At 43.0% G+C, this 25,265-nt stretch overlaps 1 protein-coding gene across 1 annotated transcript in view; it reads left to right on the forward strand.

Annotated features, from left to right (window-relative positions):
- Window positions 1-25,265, forward strand: part of ANKEF1 (ankyrin repeat and EF-hand domain containing 1) — a 301,953-nt gene that overhangs the window by 37,200 nt on the left and 239,488 nt on the right. The window contains exon 3 of the mRNA XM_078647084.1: window positions 7,964-8,163. Within this exon, the coding sequence (XP_078503210.1) occupies window positions 7,964-8,163 (200 nt within the window). The remainder of the gene's footprint in view (window positions 1-7,963; window positions 8,164-25,265) is intronic.

Raw genomic sequence — 25,265 nt, forward strand, 5'->3', positions numbered from 1 at the left:
CAGTTTTGGGTTTTTGGGTAAAGGGGTATTTTTAGGGTTCATGGTCAGTTTTGGGTTTTTGGGTAAAGGGGTATTTTTAGGGTTCAGGGTCAGTTTTGGGTTTTTGGGTAAAGGGGTATTTTTAGGGTTCAGGGTCAGTTTTAGGTTTTTGGGTAAAGGGGTATTTTTAGGGTTCAGGGTCAGTTTTAGGTTTTTGGGTAAAGGGGTATTTTTAGGGTTCAAGGTCAGTTTTGGGTTTTTGGGTAAAGGGGTATTTTTAGGGTTCAGGGTCAGTTTTAGGTTTTTGGGTAAAGGGGTATTTTTAGGGTTCAGGGTCAGTTTTGGGTTTTTGGGTAAAGGGGTATTTTTAGGGTTCAGGGTCAGTTTTGGGTTTTTGGGTAAAGGGTATTTTTAGGGTTCAGGGTCAGTTTTGGGTTTTTGGGTAAAGGGGTATTTTTAGGGTTCAGGGTCAGTTTTGGGTTTTTGGGTAAAGGGGTATTTTTAGGGTTCAGGGTCAGTTTTGGGTTTTTGGGTAAAGGGGTATTTTTAGGGTTCAGGGTCAGTTTTGGGTTTTTGGGTAAAGGGGTATTTTTAGCGTTCAGGGTCAGTTTTGGGTTTTTGGGTAAAGGGGTACAAGGTAAAAATTAAATACAATTAAATTCAATTTACATTAAATTAAATTGATTAAATTAAATAAAATTAAATTAAATAAATTAAATTAAATTAAATTATTTAAATTAAAATAAATAAAATTAAATTATATTAATTTTAATTAATTTACATTAAAAAAATATTATAAACTTACCAATACTTACGTTGTAATGGTATGCGTTGTAAAGGTAACTGCGTTGTAAATACATGCGTTGTAATGGTACTTCGTTGTAATGGATCCTGCGTTGTAAAAATTGCGTGGTAATGGTAGGCGTTGTAAAAGTATGCGTTGTAACATCATACATCCCCTATCCTGTATACAAACAGTTATGGCTCACATACGAACTAAAAAATCACAAGCTACAGAGCCCTTTGGAAACATAGGGTCTCATATCTGTCACTTGGCTCAGAAAACTGAATGTTTGCTTAACCCAGATCGTCGTGTAAAAAAGGGGGTAGCTCCTCTAATAGACTATTAGTGATGGTTATAGCTATCCCAAATAGGAGGGGGATTGTGGAGGGTTTGGTGTCGGGGGGCACAGCCCCTCATCAACTATCCTGACTAGTAAGCATATCTACAAACATTCAACCACCTGTCCGTCGTTGCCTCTGGCGGTACCTGAGTCAGGGGGAGGCAACGACCGGTACAGAGTGTGCGCTTTTAAAGAGAAATGCACTCGTAGGGAAGGCCACGATTATTAGTGTGTATCTTAAACAAAAGGGTAATGCTGGCAATAAACCCTGCAAAGAATTAAAGAGATAACTTACTTCTTTGTCATTATTGAAAATACCCCCTTGAAAAACGGCTTAAGCCGATTATTTTCCCGTTAGCATCCGAAATCTCGCGTATCATATTATCGCGAGAACGTGGCGAACTACTCGATGACATCATCGCCCTCAAAACTGTTGTTTCAAACTTAGTGCCCACGCAACCAAAGTGAATGACCTTTAAATCAAGAAAATATGTCCTAATATAGGGTGTTGCTATGATGGTCATCGTCAATTACTCCACTACAATTAAAAGAATAAATTTTAGCGGGATTCTGACAAAAGCGCGATGCTCAGTGGAACTACAAAAAACATAACCTCTATGTCCATTGTAGTTTTTTACTCGCGCTAGCTTTATTGATCATTGTTATTTTGACAGGGATGATGAGATCAGGACATAATCATGGCGCAGATCGAATCAAACTGTCAGTTTAACTAAACAAATAATTACAGATAGCCCGACCTTACTACTTGGTCTTCTTCAGATAAACCACAACAAACCCTATTATGTTGAGCGATGACAATCAAATTATGTCGATTATGTTAGAAAAGGACCTACAAACTATGTCATTTGTAGTGACTTGAATGCTTAGCTGACCCAAATATTGCGGCACTAGAGAACTGCCACAACCTCCAACGGTCACCTAAACAACAGTCAATTACAATGCGTGGTAGCATGGCATGTGTGTGATATTCAAGGCGAGGAAGTATAGGATGGAAGTATAGTAGTGGGAAAATATAACTGATGTTGTTCGTTCGAAATTAAGGACTATCCAATGCATAAAATGCCTTTTGTTAACTCATTGTAAACTAGTCCAAGGTATTTCATCATTAAGACCTCGGGTGTCTGTGGACAACTTATATATCCACTTTTGTTCTTTCATGAACAAATATTTGGCGACGTCACCAATGTGTGATGGTATATATGGTTTCTCCAATATTGTCCATTCAAAGTCTACTTCTGTGTGGTTCTGCTCTGCAAAATGCTTGGTAAGCTTAGATATGGTCTTCCTACACCTGAATGCACTTTTATGTTCTAGCATCCGTGTTCGTACCTTGCGAGTTGTCATACCAATATATTTTGCAGCACAAGGGCAGGTAAGCTGGTAAATTACGTGCGTGCTATTGCAATTTGTAAACTGTTTTTGCTCCCACGGACGATCTGTCCCTATGTCTATTTGAGATGTTTGTGTAGTTTGTGGACAGACCGAACAACATCCACATGGATGATGTCCTGTCACAACAGGTAGATCCCATAGTGTGCCAACTGCTCTTTTTGGCATTTCCTTTGGTCGAGTATGTATTAAGCGGTCGCGTAAACTGCTTGATCGCTTAAAAGCAAACAATGGAGGCTCAATCTTATCATTGCTGCAATTTAGGACATGCCAGTGGCGTCGGACAATCCGTTGGATATGGTTAGATTTGGTGTTGAAAGTGCTAACAAACGTTAAGCGGTCCAAAGGGGATTTTACTACAGGGGGCTCAAGGAGAGCTTCCCGATGGTTATTGGTCGCTCGCTTCAATGAGCGTTTGATCAGACCTCTTGGATAGTGCCTTGCTAGAAGTTGTCGGGATAAACTCTCTGCATGTTTGGTGAAGGTTTCTTGAGTCGAGCAGTTACGCTGAACACGGAGAAACTGCCCATAGGGCAGATTATCCCGAAGGGCTTTCGGGTGCTGACTCTCGTATAACAGCAGGGAGTTTCTGGCCATCGGTTTACGAAATAGTTCGCTCTCTAGTCCTGTGATGATAGCATAAATGGAGAGATCCAGGAAAGATAATCTATCCTTGCTGAATTTTTTCAGGTACAAACAAACAATCTATCTCCAGACATCAGGGACCAGCATGGGCAGCATTTTTGCGCCAAGTCTGGCGAACCTCTATGTTCATGCATTTGAACAACAACACATCTTGACATCTACTAATCCCTTCTTTCCATCCATTAAATGGTGGAAACGATATGTAGACGATGTGTTTGTTGTATGGAGAGGAGACAGAGAATCGATCCTGCTATTCCATCAGTGGCTGAACACTCAGAACCGCTATTTGCGATTCACTGTAGAGATCAGCAAGGATAGATTATCTTTCCTGGATCTCTCCATTTATGCTACCACCACAGGACTAGAGAGCGAACTATTTCGTAAACCGATGGCCAGAAACTCCCTGCTGTTATACGAGAGTCAGCACCCGAAAGCCCTTCGGGATAATCTGCCATATGGGCAGTTTCTCCGTGTTCAGCGTAACTGCTCCACTCAAGAAACCTTCACCAAACATGCAGAGAGTTTATCCCGACAACTTCTAGCAAGACACTATCTAAGAGGTCTGATCAAACGCTCATTGAAGCGAGCGACCAATAACCATCGGGAAGCTCTCCTTGAGCCCCCTGTAGTAAAATCCCCTTTGGACCGCTTAACGTTTGTTAGTACTTTGAACACCAAATCTAACCATATTCAACGGATTGTCTGACGCCACTGGCGTGTCCTAAATTGCAGCAATGATAAGATTGAGCCTCCATTGTTTGCTTTTAAGCGATCAAGCAGTTTTCGCGACCGCTTAATACATACTCGACCAAAGGAAATGCCAAAAAGAGCAGTTGGCACACTATGGGATCTACCTGCTGTGACAGGACATCATCCATGTGGATGTTGTTTGGTCTGTCCACAAACTACACAAACATCTCAAATAGACATAGGGACAGATCGTCCGTGGGAGCAAAAACAGTTTACAAATTGCAATAGCACGCACGTAATTTACCAGCTTACCTGCCCCTGTGCTGCAAAATATATTAGTATGACAACTCGCAAGGTACGAACACGGATGCTAGAACATAAAAGTGCATTCAGGTGTAGGAAGACCATATCTAAGCTTACCAAGCATTTTGCAGAGCAGAACCACACAGAAGTAGACTTTGAATGGACAATATTGGAGAAACCATATATACCATCACACATTGGTGACGTCGCCAAATATTTGTTCATGAAAGAACAAAAGTGGATATATAAGTTGTCCACAGACACCCGAGGTCTTAATGATGAAATACCTTGGACTAGTTTACAATGAGTTAACAAAAGGCATTTTATGCATTGGATAGTCCTTAATTTTGAACGAACAACATCAGTTATATTTTCCCACTACTATACTTCCATCCTATACTTCCTTACCTTGAATATCACACACATGCCATGCTACCACGCATTGTAATTGACTGTTGTTTAGGTCACCGTTGGAGGTTGTGGCAGTTCTCTAGTGCCGCAATATTTAGGTCAGCTAAGCATTCAAGTCACTACAAATGACAGAGTTCGTAGGTCCTTTTCTAACATAAATGACATAATTTGATTGTCATCGCTCAACATAATAGGGTTTGTTGTGGTGAATATATGATAATACAACGCTTACCTGTACCACGCATGGCTTTACCACGCGTATTTTACTACGCATGTGTCTTTACCACGCAGCATTTGAGCACGCAAGACTGTACTCCGCCATATTTACGTTACGATAACCAGCGTCAAAACACGTCTTTCAAAATAGAGATAGGACTTCTATTTTGACGTACACGCCACGTCGTTGTTGAGGCTCTTTCCTTTCTCTCAATTTGCACTGAATAGCGTTTTTTTTCTAAAGTTTTCTTTTTTTTTTTTTATTCCGCTTTTTTTTTAGGGGGGAGACCCCCCAACCCCCCCTTTTTATTGTCCCTTTCTCCTAATGATATACACGCAGGACGAAGCGAAGGAATGAAGACTGGAAGCAATGAAGCTTGCGTTGTAAAAACGTTCGTGGAATGCACCCGCGATGAAAGGACGTTTGCGTGGTAAGTGACCCGTTGTAAACGTAACGCGTGGTAATGCGTTCGTGGTAAATGATGTTTCCCGTTGTGGTTTATCTGAAGAAGACCAAGTAGTATGGTCGGGCTATCTGTAATTATTTATTTAGTGAAACTGACAGTTTGATTCGATCTGCGGCATGATTATGTCCTGATCTCATCATCTCTGTCAAAATAACAATGATCAATAAAGCTAGCGCGAGTAAAAAACTACAATGAACGTAGAGGTTATGTATTTTGTAGTTCCACTGAGCATCGCGCTTTTGTCAGACTCCCGCTAAAATGTATTCTTTTAATTGTAGTGGAGTAATTGACGATGACCATCATAGCAACACCCTATAGAAGGACATATTTTCTCGATTTAAAGGACATTCACTTTGGTTGCGTGGGGACTAAGTTTGAAACTACAGTTTCGAGGGTGATGATGTCATCGAGTAGTTCACCACGTTCTCGCGATGACATGATACGCGAGATTTCGGATGCTAACAGGAAAATAATCGGCTTAAGACGTTTTTCGAGTGATTATTTCCAATAATGACAAAGAAGTAAGTTATCTCTTTAATTCTTTGCAGGGTTTGTTGCCAGCATTACCCTTTTGTTTAAGATACACACTAATAATCGCGGCCCTCCCTACAAGTGCATTTCTCTTTAAAAGCGCACACTCTGTACCAGTCGTTGCCTCCCCCCTGACCCAGGTACCGCCAGAGGCAACGACGGACAGGTGGGTGAATGTTTGTAGATATGTTTACTAGTCAGGATAGTTGATGAGGGGCTGTGCCCCCCGACCCCAAATCCTCCAAAATCCCCCTCCTATTTGAGATAGCTATAACCATCACTAATAGTCTATTAGAGGAGCTGCCCTCTTTTTTACACGACGATCTGGGTTAAGTAAACATTCAGTTTTCTGAGCTAAGTGACAGATATGAGACCCTATGTTTCCAAAGGGCTCTGTAATTTGTGATTTTTTAGTTTGTATGTGAGCCATAACTGTTTGTATACAGGATAGGTGCATTTGCTGTGAGAGGAGGATGCGAGAGGGATCTACATATGTTTTAAAGCAGAGTAGACGCTTTTAGGTCTCCTTCTTTATTCTGAGTACCCCATTCCTTGCCTTCACAGAGCGGGGCCTCCGACATCCTGAGCTTGGTCCAGGAGAGGTGAGGTCTAGTCCCCGGTCAAAGTGGGTGAGTAAAATAATTGTTTAATTTGCTTAAATCAATGAATAAAGGAGAAACACAGTTTTACATATTAACGCAGAACTCATTATGTTTGTCTTTTAGATGTGAAACACATCATTTGATACGGAGGAATAGTAACACAGATTGTTCACTTATATCCTTTATTGAAAATTGATTTATTCACTTATTTCTTGATTTATAGTTTGTTTGTGACTATTTCACACAGTAGCAAAAAGGTTAGAACAGAGGCCCTGAAGAAAGCCGTGGGATCTCTTTCCTTGTCGACTGAAACATGTCGGCGCATTTGCAGTTATTTGTTGGAACTGCTTCCTTGCACTGTTCTTGTTTTTAGTTAGGGAAAGGTCAATATTTATTAAAAATCTATTTTTTGGCTCTTTACCCTATTTTAAGTCACCACTTTTTCTTTTGTTATTGCACTGCACATGTTCCCATCAACATTCAATTCTCATGGTCAGGAAGTGATTGTGGACTTGACCCAGCTTTTCTTTGGGCATGGAGAGAGTCTCAATGATCAAGAGACATACCATCCCATATTGGATGACCAAGTGAGAAAATTGATCATGGCAATACTTTGATGGGAATCCAATGTTTGTTTATGAGTCTCACCAACAATCACTTGAGGTTCTGGTTTTCTGTTTACTGTTGTTCCCTTGTTTAGAAAGAGCATATAGGATTTTGAGTCCTGACTCACTTTTGAAGGAGTCTCAGTCTTTTTGAGTTCACTTGAGCTCTTCTTTAGACCCCCAGGTTTTCCAGTTGTAAAATATAGCAATAATTAGTGTTTAGTGGAGTGCCTGGAGCTTTTGGTCCAGGTGCCACTACACCTGCTGCACTATTGTTTTCATGACCCAAGCACCTGTTAGATAACTGCACTTGTGACTGCCTGTTTAGTTGTAAAATATAGCAATATTAGGTGTTTAGATGAGATCTGACAACTGTTGGCCCTGGTATCACTGCATTTGGTGCACCATTTAAATCAAGCCCCTTTCAACTGCAAGGTAACGGCAACTGTGACTGCCTGTAGAGCAGTAAAATATAGTAATATTGGATATTTAGAGGAGTTCTGACAACTTCTGGGCCTGGTGACACTGTACCTGCGCAGCATTCAAATTATGACCCTGTAGTCGTCAAGGCAACTGCGCTTGTAACTGCCTGTTTAGTAGTAAATTATAACAGTTTTAGATGTTTAGTGGGGTGCCTAGAGCGTTTGGTCCTGGTGTCACTGCACCTGCTGCACCATTGAATTCATGACCCTGTTGTCCAGTACTGGACAGTGGAGGGAGTTCCTTGGGGCTGTGAGGCTGGGCGAGGGAGGGGCAGGGTGGGGGGAAGTAAACACCGGCATATGGATGAACGGAGGTAAGTAAACAATTAAATAAATTATACGAAGTTCGTTGCGCGCGCTGAGTCGCAAAAAGTGGCCCGGCATATGAGTCAGGTTGTTTTGATAGTTTCATGTTAGATTGTTTCTACCCTCTGTATATAGATCAAAAAGAGTCTATTTGTTTCAAACGCAAAAAAATCATTTGCATGCCGTTTGCAGGAGTGTTATTCTACTGTAGTTGCCCAACCAAGAGACATGCGCGCTGTGTACAGATGGTCATGGAGTACGGAGCCGATGTCAACAATAGCACGAATGCTGGGAAATCGGTGTTTCTTCTAGCCTGTGAACAAGCCTCAGAGTGCAAAGAAATGTGCCTGAAACTACTTGAGAGAGGAGCGGACCCAAACGCCATTAACCTAGTAAGACAATTTGGAAAATATAAATCCTTATAAAGATTTGTATTTCTTTTAGGACAAGGGAAAGCTGTCCAACTCAGTCATATGGCAATGAAAGTGTATTGTAAAGTCAGTAAGATCCAATGGTAAGTGTATGCTCTCATTAATACACAAGTAACATAACAGCAAAGAGAATTACAGAGGTTGACACTAATTCCTCACCAGGAAGGCTTAAGGCAAAACTGTTTCCCCATAGCTCCATGCCTGATTGCCAGGTTAACTGCTGACTAAATTAATTCAGTTTTTCTGTGTATATTAATTTTATATGGCTCTCTATAAAACCACGCCTGGATGTCGTCCTCCTGCGCCAACTAAGACGTCACTCGGTCTTTAACTAATTTCGCAGTAGGACTTGATGCAAAGACAGCAACACAGAACCTCTGCCTCCCAGTATGTGCGACAGGGACAGCATTGTTGCTTTTGCGTCAGTTTCTGACACCTGCCAGAAGGCAGTGAAGATTGTGTGAAATAATTACCTAGCGGGTGAGGACACACCCTGTGGAAATGGCACTTACTCTTGATGGGTATATCTAGGGTCAGTTCAGCCACGGTCCGTGCAGGTAACAGCGGTCGGGCTGTGGGGCCACGTTGGGGGGATTTCGAGGGACGCTGCCAAGGGAGAATTAATTAATTATTTATTTTTCCCTCAGCATCGTCCCTTGAAATCCCCCCACGCAGCCCCACTGCCCCACGACTGTTGCCTGCATGGACCACGGCTAGGTCAGTTTATAGTAAATTGTGCTCTAGGGAGGGGGAACTACCCTAACCTCTAAATGTGACCCCAAGGGATCCGTCTCAGAAAAAACTCACTGCCCGAGCACACATTAATGAATCATAACATCTATTTAAGTTCATATCATCAACTCAATTCCAGTATGTTTTGTTCTTTTTATTATCTTCGGTTAGAAGTCCAGCCAACACGTGTTTCGTCGTCCCGGGCATTAACTGACGACTTCCTTAGGGCTGTCTGGAAAAATTAAATCGTTCTGAACCTCTGCGCTGGTTGTACTTTTATCCCAGCCAGTAGGTAGAGGGAGTGAAATCCAATCTGCAGAATGAAGAAGACGTAGAAAAATGCATAACTCAGAGTGATTGTCCTTTCTGCAGTGATGACACATATGTACTATTGCTGGGCATTTGTCTTCATGCTGATAGGATTGTCCACATATGCAACTTTTTTTCTTTTCTTTAAGCTGATGCTTTTTGCTTGTCGATTTGATATGTGCTTTTGAACCTATCTGCCGCGAGATCTTAATCTTTCTATGATTGAACCCTGTGGGGATATGGGAAGGGGGTGTCATGAGAGGGTGGTGGAGAGCAGATTTTTTTTTGAGGTTTAATGTTTTAAGGTAAGCTGTTGGACCTTACGTCGACATTCCTAAGTTGTTGCTTTTTGTACTGACCCTCATGCTCTTCCCGGAGTTGGGGAAGTTGTGTTGTAATCCTATACCTTGGATTCATTACTAGCTGCATGATGGGCTTCTGCACTGTGCTGGCTATATCCTGTTGGTATTGTGTACAACACAATAAATTCAATTTAACAACCCCCCAAAATATCCTTTTTCTACACATCCTTTCCAACACAATTTTGAACTCCCAAACATCACATTCAGCCATAGAGAGCCAAGTACCACCTACTCACTGCTTCATTTGTATTCCATATTTACTGTGAGCATGTTGATTACTTTGTTGCTCTTCTCCTTATATTAATCCATTTCTCTACTGGGCTCTAATTTCATAGAGGTTTTGCCCATGATACCGTGGGGCAGATCTACAAGGAAGTGCCTCAGTATGGTACCGCACCGCAAGCCCTTTGGCTGTGCCACACGGCTGCACTTCTGAAGCACAGAGATGCGACATATTTACAAGAATATGTCGCATCGCTGTGCCTCCCCCTGCGCTGGTGCACAAACTGCAGCCATGTGCTGGCACAGCCACCCTTGCATCATGGTGCAATGATGCCTGCGTTGTGGGGAGATTGTTTTTGTGCAAGAAGGAGCACCTTCCTGCACAAAAACAATCACTACAGTCATTTTCCTCTTTCAATGCGTGCTGTAGAATGCAGCACGCATTGAAAGAGGAACAAACGAGGAGAAATTAAAACATTTCTCCTAGTTGCGCCTCGCTACACCCCCTCTAGGTTGGCGTAGCATTCAGACGTATCTCCAGATTTACGATTTCTAGTAAATCTGGAGATGTGTCTTGTTCCGTGGGTGTTGCGTGGGATCACCCACAGCAACACCCATAGAATGCCCCTTCAACGCAAAGTCCTCACATCCAATAAGGAAACTATCACTCCTGACACCAGCCTTGACCAGATTTTATCAGCCCTTCAACAAGTCAAATCGGAAATCCGAACCCTACACAACCTTATATTACAACAAACCAAGTCCACTTGCAATATACAGAAATACAGTTCTTCCCCACACTCCAAAGAACTATAGACACATCCAACGTCTTCCTGCGAGCTCCCAGGCTCATGGGTATCCACGTTGGAGCACAGTCCCACACCCTAATGCCATATCCCGCCCTATCAGGTTGACTCCCGAATACAATCTATGCCGATCAACACACACCGAGCCTTCAGACTCAACTCCAGAGGCATTGTTGAAAATAACCTCACTAGAATCCCCCTCACAACCGAACCCACCACAGGATCCATCCAGCCGCAGCTAAGCTGTATCCTCCTAAACTGCAAGTCCGCTTCTAGACATGCAGCTGATATAGCTGACCTACTTATTACTAACGAACCAGACATTATGATCCTGATAGAAACTTGGTTAAATGAAACATCCACTCCCATCATGGACATCCTGTTACCCCCTAATTATGGCATCACCAGACTAGACAGAATGGACAGGCCAGGCGGTGGGATAGCCTGCATTCACCAGATCAGCCTAACAGTGTCCATCTCCAATGCCCCTGCTTTATCATCTTGCGAATACCTATGCGTAAACATCACCAACAACAACAAACAAAATATGCTCTTTACATACCTTCTACCATCCTCCTGGAGATAACCTCACAATCATAGAACATTTCATGGACATTCTAGCATCCAATGACAGCCAGCAAAATAAGCAAATTTTCTTGGGGGACTTTAACCTTCACTGGGACGACCAGAAGGACCCAGAGGTAAACAGCCTCAAAGCTTTCCTCGCTGACCTTAATCTTAACCAAATATGTAACAGCCCTACACACGACAAAGGTGCAACTCTCGACCTAATAATCTCCAAAGCGGACTCCACACAGCTCGACTCGATACTCCCTTGAGACTGGTCTGACCATCATGTCATTTCATTCTAAGTCTTGGAAACTATTAAACGACTACCTACACAACCCCTGAGAACTAAGATCTGGAAGAGAAACCTGAAAAACGTAGGCTCTGACCTTTTAGCCTCATCTAACTCAAACCCTCTCTGTCCCCCGGAAGACCTTGCCGATGTACAGGGGCTGACCAATCATTACTTTCACTCCATGAACAACCTGCTAGACAAAATTGCCCCGCTTCAACTGAAAAGAACTTCAGCAAAAGACTCAAAACCGTGGTATGATGGTAGGCTTAATGAAGACAGACGCTCTCTTAGAGTAATTGAACGACCCTGGAGAGCCGCCCCCTCAGCTGACCACCTCAAACTTCTAAGAATCTCCAGAAACACTTATTTTAGAAAGATCAGAAAGTCTAAAACCGATTTCTTCAGGTCTCAACTATACCTAGCCAAGAACCGACCCAAAAAGCTATTCGATCTTATCAAAGCCCAAACCAAGAGCCTACCAAGTCTCCACAACACTAGCCCACGCTTTCTAGCCAACTGTGATGAATTTGCCTCCTTCTTCGCCTCTAAGACAGAATCTATTAAATCAGATCTACTCCAGGAACTACTATCCATCTCAGACTTGGAAAAGAACTCATCACTGCCCTTGGCTGGTGCCCAAGATAATAACCTCCCAATATTTAAACTAAAAAAACAATGCAACTTGGTCCCACTTCCACACTTCAGTGAAGACACCATAATAAAGACGCTAACCGCTCTGAAACCCTCCAATCATTTCACAGACTCGCTCCCAGCAAATTACCTCAAAGACTTCATTCCTCTCTTATTACCCCTCTGGACCAAGATCATTAACACGTCCCTCCTTCAAGGATCCATTCCAGACATCCTGAAAACTGGTCAGGTTTCGCCTATCCTAAAGAAAACAAGAGCTAACCCCTCTGACCTTAATAACTATTGTCCGATTTCTAACATTCCTATGTTAGCCAAACGCCTGGAAAAAGGCATTAACATACAGCTGAACAGTCACATTGATCAATTCAACCTGCTTAACCAGTTTCAATCAGGCTTCAGAGCAGGTCACAGCACCAAATCAGCCATGCCATCTGTATTAGACGACGCTCTTAAACTCCTAGACCAGGAGGAAGCCTGTCTACAAATACTACTCGACCTGTCATCAGCTTTCGACACCGTCAAACACGTCAACCTGCTCGATCTCCTGAAACACAGAATGGGAATGTCTTTAAATGTATTTAACTGGTTCGCCTCTTTCCTCCAAAACAGATCCCAAAGATTCAAGGTCAACCTATCTCGGTCCAACCCCATGCCAGTCACATTAGGAGTTCCACAAGGCTCCTCCCTCTCACCCACCCTCTTCAACCTCTTTATGGAACCTCTCACTGACCTTCTCAGCCTCGCCAAGATACACTTCCACATGTATGCAGACGACACCCAAATATACATCAAGATCCACTCACTTGATGACATCAAATCGCTCAACACCACACTGCAACAAAACCCAAACTTGGCTGGCTGAAAACCACTGGAAACTTAACTCCCTCAAAACGGAATTCCTCTTAATCGCTCCCCCTAACAAAACTCCCACTATCCTGGATTGGATGAAGCACTTAACAGCTCTCAATGGACAACCTCTCATCGTCTACTCTGCGAAATCGCTAGGGGTAACACTTGACAGTAACCTAAAGATGCAAAAACACATCTGCGCCTCAACAAGAGGAGCTAACTTCCACCTAAAGACCCTGCGAAAACTGAAACCTTTTCTGCCCACCTACGATTTCAAACAAGCGGTTCAAGCCCTAGTAATCCCCCGTATTGAATATGGGGCAGTAACCTTATGCGGGCTCCCAAGGTCATTGACAGCCCCACTAAGAGCCACAATCAATTCAGCTGCGAGACTCATCACAGGTTCAAAGAGAAACTCTCACATATCTCCAGACCTGGAAACCCTCAATTGGCTACCGTTTGAAGCCAGAATTCACCTAAAAAACGCTTGTATGGCGCACAAGGCCCTCTACCACAACACCCCACACTACCTAGTGCAGAAACTGGTGCTCTCTGCGGGCAGCAGAGCCTCCAGGAGTGCTAAGACCCTTCTTCTACAACCACAACAATTTGCCAAGAAAAAAAACTATAACCGCTCCTTCTCTGGCATGGCTCCTAGGATCTGGAATACCTTGCCCAGTGAAACAAGAATGAATCCTTCCTCTGCCTCATTCAAAAAAGAAGTGAAAGCAATCCTCATGGCAAAATTCACGTGATCTCTATTACTGTTTACTGTATTTTATTATGTATTGTGTTTTTGCGATCCATATCCGTCCTTCTGTTTTTTCGCTAGCTTAGTATTTTTTTTCCCTTCAATTAAGAGCTTTGTATAACATCTTCACATAGATCTCTGTATGCTATCTTTTGCCGTCTACTTATAACTTGTAAAGTTCTCTGATACACGCAAGACTCTTGCTCGCGCTATATAAAACCTTCAAAATAAAATAAATAAACAAAGTGCTGCGTGTCAGGGGACCGTATTTACAAGGAGAGGAAAAGTCATGCAGGGTGGCTTTTCATGTGCTTGTAAATTTGGAGGAGCCCCCTGCGCCACCAGTACGTCACGAAAAGTGACGTACTGGTGGCGCAGGGAGCTTGTAAATCCGCCCCCAAATATTCTTGCCTTTTAGTATACATTATATTAGTATGCTGTGTATGGAGAAAAAAATACCATTCTTTGTTCCTTCCTGGACAATTAGCTATTGTTGTGCTGTTTTATCTCTGCTTACTTTATGTTTATGTTTGTTTGTTAAGGCCGTGGGTCAGCTGAGTAACTCAATACTCAACTGTTCATCTTAAATTAAACTTTTCAGTACATGCTTGTCTATCTATGAATTTCCCTTCCAAGAATAGTTCTCAGTTGGTTTCCAGGTTGCCACTTCCTAAAATCTAAATCTATGATTTTCATTGGAAAATCAAGATCATAAATGATGGGAGTCACAGGTGAGGGTTAAGACGTTTCTCAGTGGTCCTTATCAATTGATTCCAATGCCTAATCCTCCATAATCTTCACTTGAGGGGACTATCGTAGATTGAGTAATTAGAAACACTTGCTGCATCTTTAGTTTGAATCTGCTGTTTTGTGGTTTTGATAAATCAGACAGATGAGTTTTGCATCACGTATAAAGTAATAGAAAATCATTTTCACACTGGTTAATTGACTGAGGGCCAGATGTAGGTAATGAAGATTTACCGATTCTAAAATACCGAATTTTACCTATTCGGTATTTTAGAATCGGTAAATGGGTTGTAGGTATTTATTAGGTAAGTATTACCGAATCGGTAAGATTCGTAATTACCGAATCGGTATTTACCGATTCGGTAATTCCTATTCATTCCTATTGACCTGGAGGCCCATAGGAATGAATGTGAATTACCGAATCGGTAAAAACCGATTCGGCAAAAGGGTGAACATATTGAGGGGTGGCATGGTTTCACTTTGACACCCTGTTGCACCCCATAATCGTGCTTGTGTGCCCATGTGGCACACATACATGCCCTAAGGGCATGTATGTCTGCCACATGGCACAGTTGAAAAGGCACAGATTTGCATTTTCAAAGGCATTCAGTATTTACCACCAACTTATAGTTGGTGGTAAATAACAAATCCTTAAAGCACATAAGCACTCTTAAATGTGCTTCCTACATGCAATTTACTGATTCGGTAAATATCACATCGGTAAATAATGATTCGGTAAATACAGAATCGGTAAATACTGATTCGGTATTTACCGAATCATCACCTACATAGCAAATGGCTCAATACCGGTCGGTAAGCCTGAAATTTACAGAATTTTGGGTTTACCAACCGGTAATGAGCCACCTACATCGGGCCCTTAGTCATTAAATGTCTAGCTTGCCCATCTATACAGACCAATACATAGAGTATGCATCTGTACAGATGTTCGGCTGATAAGGTGTGATAGATCCTAATTTAGTATATGAGGCCTCCAAGGCAAGCTAGACTATTCTTCTTTAACAGTACTTGATGCTTTTGCCAATATATTTAGTACAATGATTAAGGTTGGAAGCAAGCGTTCTGGCTCGCTTAGGAAGCATAATATATAATCTGCAAGCAACACTTATATGTAATGACTACTTTTTGATTGAACTCCTACAATATCAGGAATTAGTGGTTCCATTGTAAGAGCAAAAATTAGGGTGGATGGTACACCCCGTCTTCTCTATCTTCTAAGATGTATTTGTCTTGCTAAGTCACTATTCAATTTATTTTTGCACAAGGAGATTTAAAGTTTGCTTTAGTGAAATGTAATCAAATTAGGCCAAATTCAGTTTTTTCTAAGCTCTGTGGCATACACCCAATCAACTCTGTTAAAGGCCTTCTCCACATCTAGCAGATGTTCAACTATCTCGATTAAATCTCCTCCAGGCATGTGCTGTGACCAAGTGGTTTGTTAGGAAACGTGATTGATAAGGAGAGATGATGGAAGGTTAAATCTTATGTAAATGGGCTGCTGGTATTGAAGTAAATATTTTAATTGAAAATTCAACAAAGCTATTGGTCTCTACAAACTACATCTAGTGGGATCATTCGCGTCCCGCGCTATGAAACACGCGGACACGAGCTGGGGTATGCACGTCTTTCTTTATTTGACTTATTTCCCCGACTGGCGCTACCTCGCACTGCCTCCCTTTTCCGCTTCATGTCATGCCAGATCCGAAAATTACAGACAGAGTCAGGCATGGCAGCACAACATCTCCCCCCTTTTTAATTTGTCAACTGTCCCAGCTCTTTATTTTCTTTAGAGTTCCTCAATGAGTCAAACTGGTCTCCGGATGGTTCTCTGGGGTCGACGAGAGTGACGCCTCTCAACAACTTCATTCATTTTGGTTACGCGAGGATGTTCTTTGGGATCATCGGCTCCTGGGCTCAATGTGTTTCATTTTCTTGACTGTAGGCCACTGGGTTGCACTTCTTGAAGTGCAACACGTTTCTTCTGGTCCTCTTGTTTGCAGGGGAAGCTGTGACCATAGTCCCTTTTTTCTGTACCACTTGAGGCGGGTGGACATAATGGGGCTGTCAGCTTTGGTTCTCCATTCTTGCATCACCCCTACCCTGTCTCCTTCTCGGATGTCAGACACCTTGGCGTGTCGATGATCATCAGCATATTCCTTCATTTTTGCTTTCTTGTCCTTGTCGATGTTCACTAGTGTCTCGTGGTCCAAGGTCGGGAGTCTGGATTGTGTGACTGCTTCTGAAGTCGGTATCTTGGTGCGCGGGGTTCTCCCGAGCATCAGGGTGGCGGGACATCTGTTTGTGGTGCTATGTGGTGTAGTCCTGTATGCTCGCAACACTTCATTGAGTGCTGGTTGGATGTCACGTTGAGACAGCTCACCTTGTTGTATCGTTTTCTTCAGAGTGGCCATGAAACGTTCAACCATTCCATTGGCTTGGGGCCACAAGGGAGTGATTTTCCGGTGTTTGAAATTCAGGTGATTTGCGAACTCTGCAAATTCGTGTCCATTGAAAGGTGGTCTGTTGTCTGTCTTCACCACCTTAGGTATTCCTCATGCTGCAAACACTTCATCAAGAATGGGTATGACAGTGGATGCTTTTGTAACTGAGAGTTGATGTGCAATGGGGAATCGGGAATATTCGTCCATGATGACAATGGCATATTTTCCGGACTTAAGTCGGCCAAATAAGTCGACAGCTACTTGTTGCCACACACTGTTTGGGAGGTCTGACATCTGTAATGGGGTGGGTGGTTCTTCGCGCTCTACTAGTTGGCATTGTCGGCAGTCTTAAAGTGTGGCTTCCACCCTCTGGTCAAGGGACGGGAACCAGACTCTCTCTCGTAGTGCTTTCTTCGTGGCCACTACGCCTCTGAGACCTTTGTGTGCTAAACTGATGGACCCTTGTCTTAGTTGGTGAGAGACGACAATTCTTCTGTCTCTCAACAGCAACCCGTCTGCACTGATCGTGAGATCATCCTTGACGTGTCTGAAAGATGAGAGTTCTTGCATATAGATGGCGATCTTCGTTTGTGGGTCATCCAGGTGTCTCCAGGAGTCTGTGCGGATGCGTTGCATGACGTCTTGAAGTGTGGCATCTTTGGCAGTGGCCTCTATGATGGCTTCTAGTGGGACAGTAGGTGGGCGTGCTTGATCAATGACAAAATGAAGGTACTCTTCGGCTAGCGAGTCACGTGTCTGTGTCAGCACTTGTGGATGACGTGATATGTAGTCTGCCGGATTCTCCGCTTTTCCCGGTTTGTGAATGATGGTGTACGTGTAGTCTTGCAAACAGATCCCCCACCTCTCAATCCTTGGAGGCATCTTTGCTCGTGGGTTGCCAAAGATGGTAATTAAGGCCTGATGGTCAGTGATGGCTGTGAAGTATTTCCTATATACAAATAGATGGAAATGCTCGCATGCCCACACAACCGCCAGACTTTCCTTCTCAGGTTGTGAGTATGCTATCTCTGTGTCGGTGAGGCTGCGTCTGGCGTAGGCCACGATGTGACGCTGATCTCTCTCGTCATCATATTGGGCTAGAATAGCGCCAAGTCTGACAGGGCTTGCATCAACTGTAATCTCAGTCTTCTAGGGTTGAAATATGCCATATGAGCGGCAGAGCTCACAGCCCTTTTGATCTTGTTGAAAGCGTGCTCACATGCATTGGACCAGTGAAATGCTTGCCCTTGTCTCGTGAGTTCTCGCAGCGGGTAGCTGATGGTCACATAGTCCTTGATATATCGGGCGCAGTAGCTGGCTATGCCCATGAAGGACTGAATGTCGCTGACATCGTGAGGTTGCGGAGTGGCGGCCAGTGCTGAGACCTTTTCCGGATCCGGTCTCATGCAGTCTTCAGAGAAGATGTGACCGTAGAATTTGAGAGTTGACCTATGGAATTCACACTTGTCTCTGTTGAGTGTGAAGTTGGCATTGAGAAGGGCATGACACGCAATCTAGGGCTTTGTCATGGTCTTCACGTGTTGCACCAAAGACAAGGATGTCGTCGCTGTAGTTGAATGAATTTGGGATGTGGTGGATCATTCGCCGAACTGCCTATTGAAAGTTCTCTGCCGCTGAGGAGATCCCAAAATTGAGGCTCTTGTACCTGAAAAGTCCTTGATGTGTAGTAAACGTGGTGATGTACCTGGATTTTTCACAGAGCTCGAGCTGGTGGTATCCTTTATTGATATCTAATTTTGAGAAAACTTACTCCTTTCAGGTGAGTGATCATGTCGCTGATGTGATGTCCGGGATGCCTCTCTCACTCGATGGCTGTGTTTGGGGTGCGCATGTCCACGCACAGGGGCACTTTGTTCTCGTGGCCCCGTTTAGGCATGACCACTACTGGTGACACCCATGGAGTAGGTCCGGTTGACCTTTCTATGATATCCGCTCTCAGCAGGTCTTGGAGCTCGTCCTCAACTGCTTGTTCGAGATGAAATGGTACTTTCCTATGATGCTGAGCCATAGGCGTTACTTGTTCGTTTATTTGTAGTTTGACCTTGACATTGGCTAGTTTTCCTGGGCCTGAGAATTGTTTTGTGAATTTGTTTATTATGTCGGGTGAGTCATCAACTTTGAATAGAATCTCTACCAGCTTCAGCCGTTCTGTAGGTAAACTGAGGAGGCAGTCAGTCACTTCAGGACGTTCTATTACGTGAACGTGAGCTTGAATTGTTCTGTCTTTGTAGGTCAATGTCATGGGAAATCGTCCTAAGCACGGCAGTGGGTCTTTGGACATCCACGTGTAGACACGCACTGCGGCTGGTTCTAATTTTGGCTTCGGGCACATCCTCTCATATTCCGTCGTGCAGATGTAATTGAGCAATGATCCCGTGTCTAGAACAAATTTGGCGGAGTGATTTCCCATCCGAATGTCTAGTCAGGGATATTTCTTTAAGTGGTCCCGGTCTGTCACCATGTCGTCGCTGTCTTGCGATATGGGAGTGAGGGCAGACGATTCTCTTGACGTTGTTCATTGGCATCAATATGACTTTTGTGACTGAGTGCTGGATCTGGACGAGTTCATTGAGCGGTCTCCCCTTCCTTGCACCGACCTCACGTTGTGGCGTGGTCCAGTACTTCCCTTGGCCGGTCCCACTTCTTTACAACGAGTTTGGCACATTGCTTCGAAATGATTTCCCTTCCGCATCGGTGACATTGTTGTCCCAAGGCCGGGCAGGTGCCTGTATGAGGGTAGTCCAGGCCACAACGATAACATTGTGGTGGTTGCTTTTGGGCATTGCCTCTTCTGGTCCCACCATGGGATGAGCTTGTGGACTTTCTCGGTCTCCGATGATCCGGGCGATGTCTCGCTTCTGTCTGAGATTGTATTCGGAACACTTGTTCTCGTTTCTCTGTCTTGCTGGCTTCCATTTTTTTGGGCTGCTCTTCTGCTTGACCATTTATTCATGCGAGTTTCTTTAGTAGTCAATGTCATAGTGACTCTGATTGGCACCCTTCAATGATGCGTAGACAAAGCACATCTTCTGTGTTGAATTTATCAAATTTGCAGTATTGTGCCAGGCGTTTTAGTCGAGAGATGAAGTCGCCCATGGACTCATCCCGTTCTTGGGACGCGAGGTTGAACGTGTAACGTTCGTAGTCCAAATTGCGCTTGTGAAGGAACTTTCTGTTTAAGGCTTCTCTCACATATGCATACGAAGCAGCATTTTCTGGAGGCAGTTCTTTGATGATCTGTCCGATGTCTTTGCCCACCAGGTTCTTCAATGCTATGAGTCGGGGTCATTGACTCGTGAGCCCTTCATGAAATCTTTGAAATCTTCTATCCAGCTCTTCCACTTGGCACCCATGCTGTTCCCAGACGTCAGTGATAGGGGTTCAGGGGGACGCAGGAACGATACCCCCATTAAGATGGGTCCTTGTGGCATGGCTTGGGCTGGACCTGGCAGTGCATTTTGTGTAGAGTCAGGCTGAGTGGTCATGGTGACAAGTTAATGTCTTCACTGCCTTCTCTGATGCTCACAGTGGCGTCCAGGAGGCTTTGAAACGGGGTATTTTCTACTTTCGTCTGACTTTAAAATGGCCGCCGGGCTTGTGGCAGTATTCTCCTATGAGGTTGCCTGACCTCAAAATGGCTGCCGAATGTGACCTCTTGTGCCTATTTATTAGTGGGGGAATCGATGTCCTTACCCCAGTTTGTGCTCTGTCCAGTGTGGTTGGAGCTCCAGACGTTCGGTCTGATGGGCACTCTGATCACTGGCCAAAATTCAGGCAGAATTTCTGGCGCGCTTGCTCTGACGAGGTGTTTCCTTTTTTTTTTAAAAAGCTGCAACTGACTCGCGCGCGGCGATTCTTTCTTGCGTGATGATCCCAAGGGTGTTTTGCATCCCACCCTCGTCGCCAGGTTTTCGTGTCCTGCGCTATGAAACAGGCGGACACGAGCTGGGAGATTCACGTCATTCTTTATTTAACTTATTTCCCCGACTGGTGCTCCCTCGCGCCGCCTCCCCCTTCCGCTTCCTGCCATACCTGATTCGGAAGTTACAGACAGAGTCAGGCATGGCAACACGACAGGATCGTTGTCAGTCTTTACTATTAATGTAATTACAGATTCCAGCATAATATTCCTAATGGACCTTGCAGATAAAAAAAAGTAGTTGTGTACCTTTGACAGAGTTACTAGTAAGTCTTGATAGGGTTCATAAAATGACACAGGAATTCATCTGGTCTGGGAGCTTTGTTCTCTGAGAGATTATTTTTTTTCTACAACAGTTTTTCCTTACATTTTTTAACAAGCACGTAACAGTGCATGTCCTGGATCAAAGTCTGACAGCAGGAGCATGTTCAGTCAAGGTAGCAGACCTGTACTTTAAACACATTCCACCAGGTCTTTATTTACACCTGAAACCTTGGCAGAATTATCGCAGTTCATCGCATTCTTTATAGGTGTAGCTCAAGGTTCAGTATTACTAATGGTGCATCGTCCAGGCTGCTCGTTATTGAGTGAGAGTAACGGTGTCATCGATTCCCAACCCGTAAAATTGTTCTCAGCGCCCCAGCTTTTCTCACTCTTGATGGGTTTGCCTCTACTTACATATGCCACTTCTTCTGCGCCCATGCACAGTCAAAATTTTCTCCAGTCCTCATGTGTCTCACTGGATTCAATGCCCATGCACCTATCCATATCTGTTAACCATTGTTCTCTAGTAGGCATCAGTGGGCTCTGAAGCACGTATGATTGCTGATTGTATCTCTTTGGCTGCAAGGCCACATCACTGGCTTCAAAATGGGGAAGGAGAATGGCTAAATAACTGTTTTATTTAAATTAATTTTGGGCTTGATGGTAGTGATCCAGCGCTCTCACCAAAATTTTGCATAAATGACTCTATCTACTACCACCAAACTTACCATACTATACCAGACCCATATCAATAACAGAGCGACTGAATCATGAGGCGATAAGATCTAAATATGTTGTTTTAAACTATCCACAATAATCAAGACCAGCTTGTCATTTAGAAAGTTTATCTAAACATAACTAGTAAAACTCAGGTTTTGGAATTTTATTAAACAAGCATTAGAAAATGACATAAAGAGAGATTTATTCACAATTAATAAAGAGAGCATAATACAAGAATTTTTATTCATTAGCAGAAGTAAGTAAAATTAAGCATTCCCAAACCCTAACTATCTCTCTGTCTCTACCCTCATCACCTAGAAATAAAGTATTTAATAAAAGCTCCTTTCCTTACGTATGTTGTCCATCGGCATAACACGTTCCTCTGGTATCTCGAGCGTAAGCCAAATGTCTGCTGTTTGGGCTGATTCTTATACCCTAAAACTATGCTGAGCTAACTATTTTTCACATTCCAGCAGATGAATTCTAGCTCTCCATTGGCTGAGCCACCTCATGCCACAGTAAAATATGACATCTTCTTCCTCATGTCCGGGTTATTCACTAGTCCATTGTTCATGCACGAAGTCTTGGCAGCACTTCCTCAGGCTTCTACATTTTGTAGCGAAAGAAGTTCAAGCAATGTAAAATCTATCACGTCTCTTCCTTCCAACCTTGAGCCTGTCCGTTCTGAGCTCCCGTGGCACGTTGGCAAATTTCTCCAGAGAGTCACTTTTAGCAGTTCTTTCCAAAACCTTTCAAAATAAAAGCTCATAGGTTTTTCATCTTTTTCAGAATTATTTTCTCTTGTGGTATTTTCATCAACAGGCCTCTTTTCAGAAAGCGTCATTTTTCTGCGCCACCTTTTTCTTGCGTCACTTTTTAAAAGTGCACTATTTTTCTGCAGCCATCTCTAAGCTTCATTTGTAAAACTATTATATAAACAAACATAAAACATAAATTAATGCAAGAAATACAGTTCGTTCTGTTGCCACCCACCATTGCTAATAATTAACCCATTAGTCTAAATTACTTAGCTGAAGCAAACAAATAAAGCAGCATTTATATCTACCATTCTTCACTTAGTCCAGCAGGATTCTCTATGCACCTGTAAAAATAAAAAGACACCACATAGACAAAAGCATACATAAAATACGCACATGCAATTAATTGAACAACCGCAATTAATAAGACAATAGACAAACAAACAAGGTTAGTTAATTATTTTTAAAACGTACTTGCTGCAACATAGAGCACATAATGTTAAACCCTCATGTTGGTGTGTGCAACTTTATTATAGGTTGGTTTAATAACATACATGCAAACATATTAGTTTTATTAAACATTAGGGAAGTTTAATTTTGCGAGCTGAAATAAATATATTTCTAAATCTCGCTCCATCAGTAGTGAGGGATAATGTTTCCAAAATGTTTGTAGTTGTTTCATCTGCTTCTTCTCTCTAGTCCGTTATTTTGGCTATGTGATTCATCCTTTGGACCGTTTTAAGTTTGCATACTAAATATTCGATCCGCCTTTTTGCCTTTTGTTGTAGTTTTGATTTGTGTGTAATGATTTCCTAGCCATGTCATATTTCTTCTAAACACACCAACTATCCTCAACTTATTTGAAAACAATACTATTTATGTTGTGCTTTGAATTTTTTAATCAATTTTTTACTTCATCTTTTTTTAGGTCTTGCTAACCTAGAAACAATGACTGTATGGGCAATCAAGACTCCTAGTATTACCGCTTGGGCTGCTTCCCACACCCCGGCCTACATCACTTTTCCATTATCTTTCTCCATAAAGTAATGCCCTAGAGAATAGCAAATAAAGGGCTTGTTTTAATTTTGGCTAAGATCTTGTCTGCAAAATTCTGAAATGTCCATAGGCCAGCAGATCTTTCAAACAATTTTTGGAACCACCATCAAGGCAGTTCTGGCCATGGTATAGTAACTTTGCCGACGGTTCTGTAAACCATGACTATGCCTTACAACAAAGTAAAAAAAAAACATTGCCCCACCTCGCCATTGGAGTTATCTCCCGTGGCAAGAGTTTTTTTTTCAATATTCACTGCCCCTTGGCGCCAAGGTTTCCCTGACAGTGACAGACCATGAAAACTGACCTGTATGTTCGCCCATCTAAATTAGGTGGGCAGACATGCAGGTCAACCTCTGACAGCCTTTACTCCATCTGAAGGATGTAACCACGGCAGAGACAGAGCAGTCTCCACCATGGTTACACCAAGGGTCTGCCCGCAGGATTACCCTTTCTACCAAGATATAAATCGGGCCCTAAGCCTGGTGCTGTATCCCTGATTGCCACTTTGCTGATGTACCATTGTGTGGGTCTTGCAGCGATGGGTGAGACTGTGTCTAGAATAAGCATTACAGGGGCATGATCAGAACGGGTTTTTATACACCTATATTCAAAAAGAACTGAGGGCATAATCTGCCTGTTAATCTTGTGTGTGTTTTACTGGGCCAACATTTTGTGGTGTTTTTAAAATGATGAAGCTGGGGAGGTCAATTCATCTGTCGAAACTTATCTCCTTCCTCTGACCGCATCAAAAACCTCACATTAGCAGTCGGACAGGATCATAAGTAAGTGTCAATCTAGTTAGGTCTGCATCTAATCAGACAATTATCATCACTAATTTGTGGCCTGGGTTGACCTTCAATATTTCCAAGTCCACCAGTGATGCAGGCACTTTTCAGCATTTCCTATCGCCCGTCTTCATGGGGTTTTTCTAGGTCTGAGTCACTTTGGCATCTGGCTCTTCACTCTCTCAGAAGTCACAGGAGAGATGTTAGTTATTGGGGTATATCAAGCATCACGTTTTATTTAGATTTTGTGACTGTAGAGGTTGGCTTCTCATGTTCCCTGGGCCACTGTTTGCTACTCTTTCGTAGCACTGGTCTGTTATGGTCCTGGCCCACACTTTGCTATCCATCCATTTAGTCACAAATCGTGTCGGGGACAAAAAGTGCCATATTTTCTCTTTAGAAATTATTCTCAGTCTGTCTGGCAAAGTACTTAATGTTATGTGCTCTAAATTATTTCTTTTTCCATTTCAAATGTAGCACTCAGGCAATATCCAACAGAAGGAGGTCCAGGGTAATTGGCTATTCATGTGCCCTTGGCACTGTATCTGTTTTCAGAGATGGCATGGAAATAATAACAATAACAACAGACATTTTGGTTGTTGCTTTTGCAGGATCAATTCCTCAGCAAAGAGTTCAACAAGCGGGGTCCTCTGCTCTTTTTTGGGGACCCCAATAATTCAAACATGGTTACATCTGGAAAAACTGTCAAAATCTTCCAGCTCCACCCCTAGTTTTTGTGTGACACACTGCAGACTTGTGGGATTCTCTGGAAGTGGGTTTACTTTTGTCA

The sequence above is a fragment of the Lissotriton helveticus genome, chromosome 6, assembly GCF_964261635.1.
Source record: "Lissotriton helveticus chromosome 6, aLisHel1.1, whole genome shotgun sequence".
NCBI classification, from domain to species: domain Eukaryota; kingdom Metazoa; phylum Chordata; class Amphibia; order Caudata; family Salamandridae; genus Lissotriton; species Lissotriton helveticus.